This window comes from Heliangelus exortis, chromosome 15, assembly GCF_036169615.1.
Source record: "Heliangelus exortis chromosome 15, bHelExo1.hap1, whole genome shotgun sequence".
In the NCBI taxonomy this organism is placed as follows: Eukaryota; Metazoa; Chordata; class Aves; order Apodiformes; family Trochilidae; genus Heliangelus; species Heliangelus exortis.
Window position 1 is genome coordinate 1,610,584 of NC_092436.1, and position 12,663 is coordinate 1,623,246.

At 39.6% G+C, this 12,663-nt stretch overlaps 1 protein-coding gene across 6 annotated transcripts in view; it reads left to right on the plus strand.

Moving 5' to 3' along the window:
• Positions 1 to 12,663, plus strand: part of RAPGEF6 (Rap guanine nucleotide exchange factor 6) — a 113,976-nt gene that overhangs the window by 24,143 nt on the left and 77,170 nt on the right. For all 6 annotated transcript variants that reach the window (XM_071758314.1, XM_071758317.1, XM_071758310.1 and 3 more), the window contains exons 4-5: positions 435 to 518; positions 10,491 to 10,560. In XM_071758314.1, coding sequence (XP_071614415.1) covers positions 435 to 518; positions 10,491 to 10,560 — 154 coding nt within the window. The remainder of the gene's footprint in view (positions 1 to 434; positions 519 to 10,490; positions 10,561 to 12,663) is intronic.

A 12,663-nucleotide genomic window follows, 5' to 3' on the forward strand; every position in this document is an offset into this window, starting at 1 on the left:
CAGATGTGAGTCTTGTATTTTATCTGTAGCACCTGACAGGTCCTTGTAGTGTTACTGCCCATGCTGAATTGCTTCTCAACTTTAGCATAGGATAAAAATTTCTGTGTTTGTACTGTTATGTACACTTTAATATAAATAAAAATATTATAAAAATAAAAATTAAAAAAATAAAGTTTTTTTAACTGCAAATTAGTTATTTCATTTTGAAGTTTTTAACTTCAAATGTCAAACTGTAAGGTGTAAGAAACACTGAACATAGATGTTTTCTAAAAAGTTAATTCTTTGTAGCATTCAATGAGAGTTTTTAGGATTCCAGCCTATGAATCAAATTGGTAGAGTGGTAGATGATTACCTCATTGCAAAGATATTTTGGATAATATATTTCTGGGTTACTGTAAGAAGAAAGGAGATAACAATGTCTTATTTTCTTACAGCTCAGAAACTATTGCAAGATGCTGGTATATACTGCTTTCTGGATCTGTGCTTATGAAGGATTCCATGTTTTTACCACCTTGCAGGTATGTAAAGTTGTTATTGTTTAAGGTAAGGTAAGATCTCTTTTTTTAGTTAACACTTCAGTATATGTTGATGTTACTGTACATTTTTTTCAATTTAAAAATATTTTTTGTTAATTTGCTAGTGAATGAAATGTTCTGCTAATCCAGTCTAAATTCCCTTTTCCCCTTCCCCATTCACTTTCTCTGCACATTGACATTTTTGTGTGAACTACTGCCCTACTTGGGCTTTAAATCTCATTTGGCTTTTTAGGTTTATAAGAGAACCCATAGTTGTCTTGTTAACCTGGGGGCTCTTTGAATAATTGCTGTTGTGTAAGTGTTTTGTAGTCAGTCCCCTGTCTCAAAAAGCATGGCTGTAGATCACACAGCTTCTCCTGTTTGGTTGGGGGCTGTGTTTAATGCTAGATATGATTTTTATGCAAAGCAAGAAAAGAGGAGCCAGCAGCATCAGTTGGAGGAGGGAGCATATGACAGGAGCCTGACTCCATCTCCCAGCTGAGCAGAGTGAAGGTTGTGACAAGCCTTCACTGAAGCATGCTCTGACTCCAGCTGGACCTCTCTGCACTGTGCTACTCTGCTTGACCTTGTACAGCACTCAGAAATTCTGCTGCACTTGGATCTTGAAGCTGCATGTTGCTTATTTGTATTCAAGCTGCACTTCTAGGCTAGGCAGCAGTGGGTTTAAAAAAAAAAAAAAAAACAGATAAATTCAGATATGCCTTGGTATCCAGTTTAGAAGTGTGTGTGTGTGACATTATCAAAAGTGCTGCTGGCTCTTAAATGAAATAAAGGCTTTTCCCTCTGGGGTGGTTCTGTGAGGCTGCCCATGTGAAGAATTTATCTTTGATAAACAACTTGATGCCATGCTCTCTGTGCTTGATGAGCATATGATCCTATACCTGTACAACATGAATGAAATAAACTATAGAAGAGGACACTGTTTGGGATACTGATTTATCTGTGCTTTTTGTTTTGACAACAGGAAAGTGGTGGGGATTAAAAAAAAACCCCATGCCTGAAGTGGTCTGAGATTGCTGAAGGGATGGAGCCATCCTTGCAGCCAGTTAGGTTTTTGGTAGGTTTGCTGCTGCTCAGCCCCAGGCATCAGATAAAGCCCAGATAAAGCTGTTTGATTTATTAAATAATGTGTAGAGGTGTCTGCACAAGCAGAGGTGACCAAAGTTTTAGGGGCAGGTGTCACCTGCACAACAGGGATGCAAAGACTGATGGTGGCTTTGAGATGGCCTGAGGGAAAATGGCTGAGGACCAAAATATAATGTAAGGAAGGTGATAAGGACCAAGGATGAGAATTTAGGGTTCAATCTAGAGGCCTTCTAGTGCTTTGAAAAGGTCAAATGGCCAGGTTTGAATAATTGTCATTTCTGGAAGAACTGGGTAGACAGAAGCATTTTGTCAGACAGGTAACAGCCACTGGGTTTCAGTTTGAAACTCAGTCCTTGTGTGTGCTTCATGACTTCCCCACTCCCCAACCTTTGTAATGCTCATGTGGTCATTTCAGCTTTGTATTTGTCCTCTGGAGCATTTGACAAACCCCTCATGTTTAAAGAACTTCTGTACATTACATTTCAGGGTTCTTTTGCTGGGAATGCTGGAACAGTTTTGAATAAAACGTGAGAAGCAGGATATTGGTTTTTTTTCAGTTAGAGGGAGCTGCTTCCTGGCCCCCTTTTCTTGCAGAGTTGTTGGGTTTTAATCTGTTTTATTTGGCAGTCACTCTTCAAAATTCAAGACTGTATTATAAGGTAGCAGCTTTTGTTTAGCAATGATGTGAGAAACTCCTGCTGCAATTGGTTGCTACGAGATGCTTTCAGCCTCCATAAATAAGACTGGAAGGCAGTGATGATTTACTGACTTTCCTGATACCTTCTCACAAGATGTGTCCTCTTTCTGTCATCTGCCCCACAACTACCTTGACAGATAGAAGACTTCAGCAGACAACTGTAAACCTAACCAGGTTAAGCTGTTGGTTAAGGTCTCCTTCCTCTGCATGCCTTGTTTCATCCACTTATCCACCATTCAGTACCTTCAGAGCCAAGAGAGCTTCAGGCAAAATGGAACCTTCTTCTGCAGAGCTTCTGGAAATAAAATATTCTGTAGATTCAAACCTGAAAGAGGTGCAGCCCCAGAGCAGCACAAGAAGGAGGGCAGTCCCTGCTTTGGTGACTTTACTCATTGGAATATTTGCAGGCCTGTGACACTGTGCTTGAGAACTGTCTGTTCAGTTGTTGTGTTATAGTTGTGTGCAGGCTCTAATTCAGAAATTGGCTTAAAAATTGGAGGAGTAAAACTTGCATCCAGTCAATGGTCTGACACTGATGATGATGATAAAAACTCTGATATTTTTGAGGGAAGAAGCAGATCAATCTGTAATATTGGGTACAAAGTTGGCATAACCTTGATTACCCTGTTGCCTGGAGACTGGATTTGTCAATAGGTTTGGCATAGTAGGAGAAGAATTTCATCCAGAGGGATGGCTGGAACAAAAAACCAGGATTGACTGATTTTGTGGAAGGAAAATCATGTCAGCAAGTTAGAGTTTTTGTGTTAACCTTTCTTGTTAATCAAGATAACTCATGTGAACAGGATATTTGGAGGAGATTACTCACAGCAAGATAAGCCCTAGGAAATATATCAAGGATCTGGAGGAACTTTTGAAGCCAATTATGTGGATGATAGCCTCCTACAGCTTGGAGAATTGAGCCTCAAAGGGCAAAATACAAAGTCTTGCAACATTCAAGATGTAGTCTTATTAAAAGCAAAACACTTCTCTTTTCCAGGCCCTTTCCAAGAAATTAATGAACGGCCCTTCCAAAAATCTCACAAGTGGAGAAAATTGGAATAATTTTCTTGTTCAGGTTGTGCATTTCTTGGCCAAAAGCACTCACTCCATCCAAAATGGAGTAGTGGTAGTAATGTTGTGTCCTGTCACAAGAGCTGTAGATGCATCAGGGACTCAATAAGCCATGTCTCTTTTTTCCTCTGGGGTAAATAGAGAAGGCAAAAATGCAAGATCAAGAAAATTGTCATAAGGAAAGAGGAACTCCAGTTTCAAGCTTGGCTTTAAATTATTTCAGCTTGTTTCATAGTAAGGTAATAATTGCAAAGAACTGTTTTAAGAAGCACAGATAATTCTGTGCTATTCCAGGACTTGCAATTTGCACAACTTGAATTTCTTGTATTTTAGCCACCTTTAAATTTTGATGCATGTACCTTTGCTTTTAAATAGATTCAAATGTACCATCTAAAAGTAGATAAATTTTGCTTGTAAAATTTGTAGTGCTGTTTTCTGCAAGCTGTGGTGAATTTGTGTCTTTCACTGGAAAAGTAATAAAGCAGCTCAGAGCTCCTGCACTTATCCTAGTAGAAGGTACACAGGTATTTTTCTCCTTCTGATCCTTCTTTCCATATTCCCCTAAATACTGCTTTCTGCTTTGAGTGGACCTGCTGTATCCAAGCTCTCTCCCAGTGTTCCTTAGCCTCAGCTCTTTGTATTATTTCTCTTCTCTGCCATTTGACTCCCAATGGCTGTAACATGGAATATTTCTTTTCTCCTCCATCAGCTGCCAGGATATGTTCTACTCCCCTGCTGGTATGCAGTCAATATAATATATTTTTTTTTTTTACAAACTTGGTTCTGAATTGGGATGCTGGGTTGAAACAATTGTACTTTAAATCTCTTACTGTGCACGTGACTAAAAATTGCAGGGTTCTTAGGATGAAACTCTGGCAATCTCTGCTTGCTTCAGACTTCAAAGCTCTTTTCAGCTAACTTGTAGACTTATTTCTCTGCTTTCAAGAAGGCAGCTTTAGGCTTACATCCCTGTGCTTATCAAGACAAAACAGATTTTATACTCTCTGCTGGATAAGATGGAGTGGTTACTCAGTGCATCTATGGCTCTGGATGTGGTGCTGTTTTCCCTGGGTATTTCTGTAAGTGGTGGCTGCAACTTGCAGCATTGCCTGACAGCCAGCAAGTAAACTAACACTGCAGCACAACTTGGGAATGCTACCAATAAATGTATTTTGTAAAACTAATTAATTCAGCTCTGCTTGTTGGTATTGAAATTCTCCTGGCAGTGCTAGTGCTGTGATGAAAATTCTCTGAGGAAAAAGGGAATGGGAGTGAGAAGAGGCAGTGCATTGGTGAGAGGTCCTGTGTCCTGCTCTGCCAATTGCAGTTTCTTCAAGCTTCTGGATAAACCAAAAGAGCTCTAATGCAGGACTGTATTAATGTATCATCTTGTCCACAGTTCCCCACTCCACAGTAATTTCCTTTTATTCTGCCCATTGTTTTTTCCACCAACTGCTCTGCAGAGGTTTTGGAGGGTGCAAGGGGTGCTGATCCCACCACAGAAATATTTCTACTCAAGCCTCAAAAAGTCCAAGAGATGTGGAATTGGAAGCAAAGGGTAATTTGCAGCTTGATTGTATCTAAAATATAATTTTATTCAGCCTATTTAGTCACATGGAATAACTGCAAAGCTTAGCAGAAAGTAAAGCAAGATACAGGCTGCCTCAAAGCATCTTCATCTTCAGAGTGTAAAGTAATTAGTGCAGACATCTTGAGCTTGCAGCCTGCAATCAAGTTGTGTGTTATGCAGCCTCCAAAATCACTCCCAATTAAAACTTGGAGCAAGCTTAAGAGATAAACCTACTAAGTGTTGCTGTTATGCAAAAAAAAAAAAAAAAAAAAAAAGGGGGTTTGATGACTGAGCATTAATTGAAATTGGTGTTTTGCATTCAGTCGTGGATCTTCTGTCTTAAGGTTTCCTTTAAATCGTTTTCTGGTGGTGGTAGGTGTTTGAACACTTATTTATGTTGCTTTGAAATACTCAGGACTTGCACACAGCATGATCAAGCTGAGGAAAATCTAGAGAAATTAAGCTCTCCATGCAGATGGCCAGAAGAAGGAGTTACTCCCATGGGGATTGCAGTGTCAGCTGCATTCACACACCAAGTCAGCCCCAGGCAGCATGGCACTGTCATTTCTAACTCTGCAGCCACTCAGGTTTCCCCTCTTTGTTACTTCCCAGCCAATGACAAGGAAATTTCAGCTGTTAAAAACCCAAACATGTCCATTTTGTATGCAACTCACCTCTTCCAGGCAATGTGTTTGCACTGGAGAAATGGAGCAAGGTTACTGGATGCGTGTGGAGTCAGGGGGTTCTCTTGGCAGTGGCAAGAAGTACAATTTGTCTCCATCTTTATGTTCCCAAAAAGCAGCCTGACAGGCACTTTGGGAGACAGGCATATTCCTGAGAACAAAATATCTGCATAAAATTGCAAACCTTTAGTTTGTTATACTGATAACTGGTATATCAGGGCCCTAGCCCAGTCCTACAAGTAATACAGCAGCAAGTATTACTGCAGATAATCTATCAACAATCAAGGATAATTATCCTCTGATACCAACTTAAATATCCCCAATTGGATAATTTTATTGGTGGTTTTTTGTTTTTTAGTTCCTGGAAAACACAGAACAAATGTAACATTGCTGACATCTTGTCATTGAAGGTTCTGATAATGGAATAGCCAAAAATACTGTTTCAGGATGTAGTAGGATATTGTTAGTTTGAAAGTGTTCAAACAAATCATAAGGCATTCAGTTTCAATCTCCATTTGTTTGGAGGCTGAAAGCTCTTCAGGACAGGCTGTGTTTGGTTTTTTTTTTACCTTTCAAGTGTGTCCTGTATTTTGAATATTGCATAATGAGAAAACAGCAGTAATGAGTACCTTCAGCATATTGGTGTCAAGAAATTCTCAAGGTAGATGGGACCATCATCCCTTAAATTTGTCAGTCTTGAAATTCCAGGTGTATTTCAGTACTGGCTTAACAGCATTTTTAAACATTTCTGTTCAGAAAGCTGTAGTTTTTTTGTGTGTGTCCTACATAAAAAACTGTTTTATGTTCCAAAGATGTTATGGTGGAGGCTTTTCTGAGTAGTTTGCTTTGCAAAAGTAAGGTTTGTTGTAACATCTTCAGTGCCCTAAAGCAGTTTTAAAGAAGTATTTTGGGGGTGGGCATGAGTTTGAGAAGTGGAGCATTCTTGGATATTCTCTGCACTGAACAATTCTGCTCCATCCCCTGTGTCAGTAACATCAAGTGTATTCTCAGATGCATGTTTTAAGACTTTTGGAGCTCTGCACTCATGGAGGGTTTTTTCTGAATTAACAAATGATGCAGAGTGAACAGGAGAGATGAATAAAGTGAAACAGCTGGTACTGAGTTTGCAGTTCTGGGCTTTTAGCTTTTGGTAGCCCAGGTCTGATCCTGTGGTTGGTACATGACAGAATGCCAGTGGAACTTGCATTCCTTTTTCACATGATGCAATTGCTTGAGCATTTTTAATTATGTATGGCAGTGAATCAGGAGGAAAACAAGGTTTCTTGCAAATGAGGCATCCATAAATCAAGAAGAAACAAAGCTGCCTTTGGTATGTGGAAGGCATTTTTTTCCCATGACAGTGTTGGAAGCTGGGGAGTGAGTGTCTGAAAGTTAATGATGCAGATGAAATAGATGAATATTAAGTGACAGGAGTGTGCATATGTAAATAAATAAAAAAAGCATAGTGTAGTTTATAGCTTTTATATACTGACTTTTCTGGACTTACAAATAGTGAGTGGGAAGCTGGAGAATTAGCTTTAAAGCTGTACTCAATTTCAGACCCTGTTAAAATATGTGTGATTAAATATACAGATCAAGCAAAATTTAGTTGTTGGATCATTTAAAACTGTAATGGTTCTACCTTTAGTAGTATGTCCTTTGATATAGTTTTTACTCTATTGTGAGCAGAAGCTTAATTAACATGAGTTTTATGTTTTCTCATGCTTACAATATTTTTATTAATTTATTTTTCCCTCTTTCTTCTTGAAAGCACAAGTGTGGGTAACACGTTTTACCTTCATGCTTCTGTATTCCACCACGTGTGGCACCAGTTGGAACTTCAGTGTTGATTAATAGTAAAAACCAAAGAAATTGTAGCAGATGTTGTACATTACCACCTTTGGTTCTGTAGTTGTTAATGGTGTTTTCTTGCTTGTTACTAATGCTGGGGGATGTTACCACTGAAGGAGGAATCTGCCTCAGCTGAATGGTTTCAGGGCTGAGTTTCTGTTTATCCTGAACATTTCATTGTGTCATTTTACAAGACAATTAGGAATGAAAATTGTTCTTAAGTCCTGATCAAAACTGGTGAGTTGTAAAATAAACAGATGGCAGCAAACCTCTTCAGTGGTAGAGAAGCTACTTATCTGTAGTCTGGAGAAAACCAGGGAATAAGTCATTAAGGAAGGTAAAATCCATGTTTCTCTGGGTGTTAATGATGAAGGAGGTTAAAAATTGGTATTTTGAAAACGTGGTGGTGGTTACTTCTGGGGAAAAAACACATGACACCTCTTTTTGAAGGACTTCTGTTGGAGTATGATCAATAAAACATCCCATGATGCACACCAGGAAATAATTAAACTTGACCTATTGACGTGTAAATATGAGTAGTTGATTCTTTAGGATTAGAAGGGTGGGTTTTGGCCTTGGAACATAATCCTTTTCTGAGTGTTAGGTTGTTGTAAAGTGCTTGATGGACCAGAAATGATAATGCCAAGAGCTTGACCTTTGTGACAAGCAGTGTTCTCTTCCCTGGCATTATTGTTTATTGCCATTACTTAATTAGCAGATGTTGCAACATAAGCAGAGGGGAGCTTGAGAGTAGCTGGATTTCATGGGTGTGTTTATGTAAAACAAGACAAAGAGAAAAAAAAAATCCTCCCTCAGCCTCCAGTAGTTTGATAAATTGTTGTTATACAATAAAATTACTGTGCTTGAATAACCTGCAGCAGAAAATTGTAGCTTTTTCCTAACTACTGGGGATACAGCAATAGTAGTAATCTAGTTTGTGATAAACCCAATAATGATTATTTCTGTTTTACAAAGCTGCAAAACCTGAATCTTTCAGTTGCATGTAATTTCTTTGAGTTTTGCTTGGAAAAAAAAAGTATCAGTTGTCTTCAGTTTTCTGCTGAATAGAATAGAATTAGAACTGTAACTTTTTTTTTTTTTTTTTTACAGTTGCAAAAGATAACTTAGCACTTTGTTCTGCTGAGAAAGCATAACTTTGGATTTCTGTGCATCTCCAACTCAGAGCTCACATTCAGCTTCCATGAATGATGTTTCTGTATTTTCTGAACTGAATTAACTTGGTGGTACCTGTGGGAGTAGTTGGGCCATTGCAGCCACACAAGACTGTCATGCCTGGATCACATGCCATGTGGAAAAAACATGGAAAGGAGGCATGAAAAGTTGAGCTCTGAGTTGCTTACTATAGATGTGTGAAAATGCCAACTTGCCCTGTGAAACTTGAGCTTCTCTTGCCTGCTATGTGAGAACATGTTAGTTGTCATTTATGATTCCATGGCAATCATGTAATTTAAAGATATTTTTTTTTTTTTTTTTCCAGTAGACCATTAGCAAAATGAAAACTCCTGTTAAATTGCAGGCTTTATCCTAAACCATTACACTGATGATTTCTTTGTTGGAATAATCTGAAGCTTTGCTTGAATAACCCCATAGTTTAGTTGCTTAAGTTCCTTTCCTGAAAATGCAGGTATCCTATAAAATTTTGTGTGTGCTCTCTAATAAGCACAACGTGTTTCCACATTTTCTACAAAGCTGGAGGTGTTTCAGGTGACAGCTGCTGTAGAGGTGACTCTGTAATTCAAATGTTTCATGAAACTTCAGCTCTACTTCCCCAGTGGAACCTCAGTGAAAACAGATGGAGCTGCCCCACTTATTTTTAGGATTTGTTTCCACAACTGACCTATCCTCCTTCTCATTCACACATTGGTCTCTGCTTTGAGTTAACTGCTGCTTCAGCTATTTCACCTGCTGATACATGTTAAAATGTGCTTGCTGTTGACAGCAACTCCAACACTCAACTGCTAACCCAACCATGATGCTCTTAATCAAACAGGGTTATTTTCTAATTTCTCTGTCTGGGATTGCTTTCCCTTGAGCTTGGTTGAGCAGGGTAGGTCAAGCATCCCTAACTCAAGCTACCAAGTCTGTAGTGAAGACAAACTTACTATGTGAAGCCAGATATTTTTAATTCCAGGTTTCTACTCCAGTCACAAATTCACTGATTGATGAGGTTATTGGTCTGTAATACCTCACTCACCCCCAGCAGTTTCTAGCTCAGCTCTTTTTTTTTTTTTTTTTTTTATACTGGTGGTTCCAGCACCCTCAGGTCTGCTTGCATGGTACCACCTCTGGTTTTGGGTGTCCTGTCACCTTCTGGAGTTGATCAGCCAAAGTACAGCAAGATGCTTTTGGTGTCTTGATGTTGCACCACCCATCCCATTTTGCTGCATTTGTGGTGTTCATTTTCATATTTCTTAAACAGAGCCTTTCACATGATGGTACAAGAAGCAACATGAAGACAAAGGTCTCAAATTCAGGCTCAGTTCTAGAGAAGAGTTTCTGCCCTGGGTGCTGGGAGATTGAAGGGGGAAGGGATGTGGAGTTGAAGGAACTCATTAAAAAGGCTGTGTGTACAAAGAAGCACTTCTGGGGGGTTGAAATTTATGTACATTTGTTTTTACAAAGCCTGTTTAATGCTTAATTAACACTGATGTTTTCTTATCAGAACTGGAAATGCATTGTGAATACTTTGGAGTATCTGCAAGTAATGATTTTACAAGAAAACCATTCTTTATATTTAGGCTGTACATAGCAAGCTATGATGAGAGGTACTGAGTAAATTAAATTATGGTAATGGTACTATTTGGTTAGAGTTTTTCACACAATACAGGGTTTTTTTTTTGGTTTTTTTTTTTTTTTTGTCCTTTTTGAAGGGTAATGTAGCATGCACTATTGCCAGTTATTTTTATTTATTAAAAGGTAACCTAGGCTGTTCATCTCATTCTTTCTCATTTTCTTTTTTCCCCATCCCACTCTAGTTTTGGCAAACAGTCTGGAGGGAAACGAGGATGCGAATGTATCATCCTGGAGCCTTCAGAAATGATTGTGGTAAGAGAGATTTTTCAAATGTATTCAAATCTATTGCTGCTTTCAGCAAATTCTTTCTGGTTTATAGCTGAAGCTTATTGTAAAGTATTCTATGAAACTGCAGCAAAATTGCCTTGATTTCAATTATACCTATAGCTGCTATCAGAACAGCAATAGCTATGTAAATTTAATCTGGATGGATAAATGATGATGATGATTAGGTCATTCTTTTTAAAATTATGCTTACTTGAATTTCCAAAACCTACTGGTTGTGGCTGAGTTAAGCATTCCTGAGCCAGGCAAGGGCAGCCTCCTATCTGGAATGTTTTAGTTACATCCCCACCCCTCATTTCATTGCTTTTTATCAGCCATGCCAACAGTGCTGGGGCTGTAGGAAGGGCCCTCGTGCTCCCAGTTTTACACAGTCTTTTTAGGGAAGAGGAGAAGGGATGTAGGGATGCTCAGCTAAGCTTGAAGGGTAAGATTTTTAGCTTAGCTGTCACTGAAGTTTTCCATGTCCAGCTTTCCTTCTGCTTCCTCAAAGTACTTACCAATGCTGTTGACTTCATGGATGCTTAATGATTATCAGGCCTCCCCAGGCTGATGTCCAGCAGCTGGAATATTAGGATTGTTTTTCTGTAGTGCAGCCCAGTGTTGGATCCCAGTGGTGTGGCTGGGAAGATCTCTTTCAACTTTGATCTTACAGGATGCTGCTAATGGAGCTGCAACCAAAATGTTCTGAGAAGCCACGTGCCTGTTAAGCAGGCTTAGATCTCCAGCCTGCAATAGATATGGTCACATTAAAACTAATATTTGCTGATGTCTTTTCCTTACTGAGCATGTGAATATTCAGCTTCTATGAGAAATTGGGTTCTCAAAGTATAGGAACAGCTGTGGCTGTCAGAGATGTCCTGTGCCCAGGGTGCTGGTTGTCCTTTGTGCCATTCTTCCTGTGCAGTGTCAGTCTGGGCTTTGCCAGCATCACTAATATGCTGCAGATATTTGTTCCAGCAGATGTTTTAAGCTGACAAATAAATGCAGGTAAGAGTGTGAGAAGCCTGTTTCAGTCCTCTGATGCCAAATAGTTGTGTGTTCCCAGTTATTCAATCTTTTCTCCAAGCTAGAGGTTTCAGGGAGAGATTTATGCCTTGAGGGATGCCACAGGACTGCAGGGGTGATGATAGGTGTAGCTGTGCCATGTGAATGCCCCAGGCACTCTGCTCTTTCACATTTTTACCTGTTATCAGCTGCTGTGGAGGTTTTGCTGTGCTGAGTCTCTGTCCCCTGCCTGGGGTGAGCTGAGCCTTGCACCTCAACACTCCTGGTATCTTGTAGCAGAGAATGACAAAAACTCACTTATCTGATCACATCTAGACCTTTTGTGTCTTTCTAATCCTTCAAGCTGATGTAACAAAGAGAAGAATTTGGTCTCTTGGGAGCAATTTCACTGACAAACCAGTTGCACAACTCTGAGCTTCTGGAACTGGTGCTGCAGGCATTCCCAGACCTGGAGTGCTGCTTCCTACAGAACCCCACGAGCTGTCAGCAGTGGGAACAGGCTGGAGAGGGCTTGGGAAGTGGGAGAGTTTCCTTACAGGGCTGGCAGGGGACTCAGAGGCTGCAGGTGCATCTGCAAACTTAGAAGAGCTCTATTTCCCCAGGGAAAATAGATGATAACACGACATTTTTAAGCAATACCCACATCCTTGTTTGACCTCATCACCTTTTTTGTAGAAAGAACCCAAGCAGACACAAGCAAAAAGGTGCTTTTCCTGTCATGTCTGCTGCTGGAGAGAAAATCCATTATTAAAAACCAAAATCCACTATTAAAATAATCCAATCTTAGAGATATTTCATGAAGCAACTAGGGAGTTGTGTGTGTGTATCTAGTTGGAGTAGCTACAACTGAGTTTTGCCAAGGATCACGTTGTCACAGTCTTTGGAGCAGCCAGTGGTGGCCACATCAGGATTATTAATGCTGCCATTTTGTTGTTTCTGTAGACAAATACACAACCTGGACAAGTGTCCCCTGTAATTTAAACCTCTAGTTTTAGTTAAACCCCACTGAGAATGGAGAGATACCTGGAAGCACTTTAAATCCTTTTTTAAGACTTCACTGTGTTT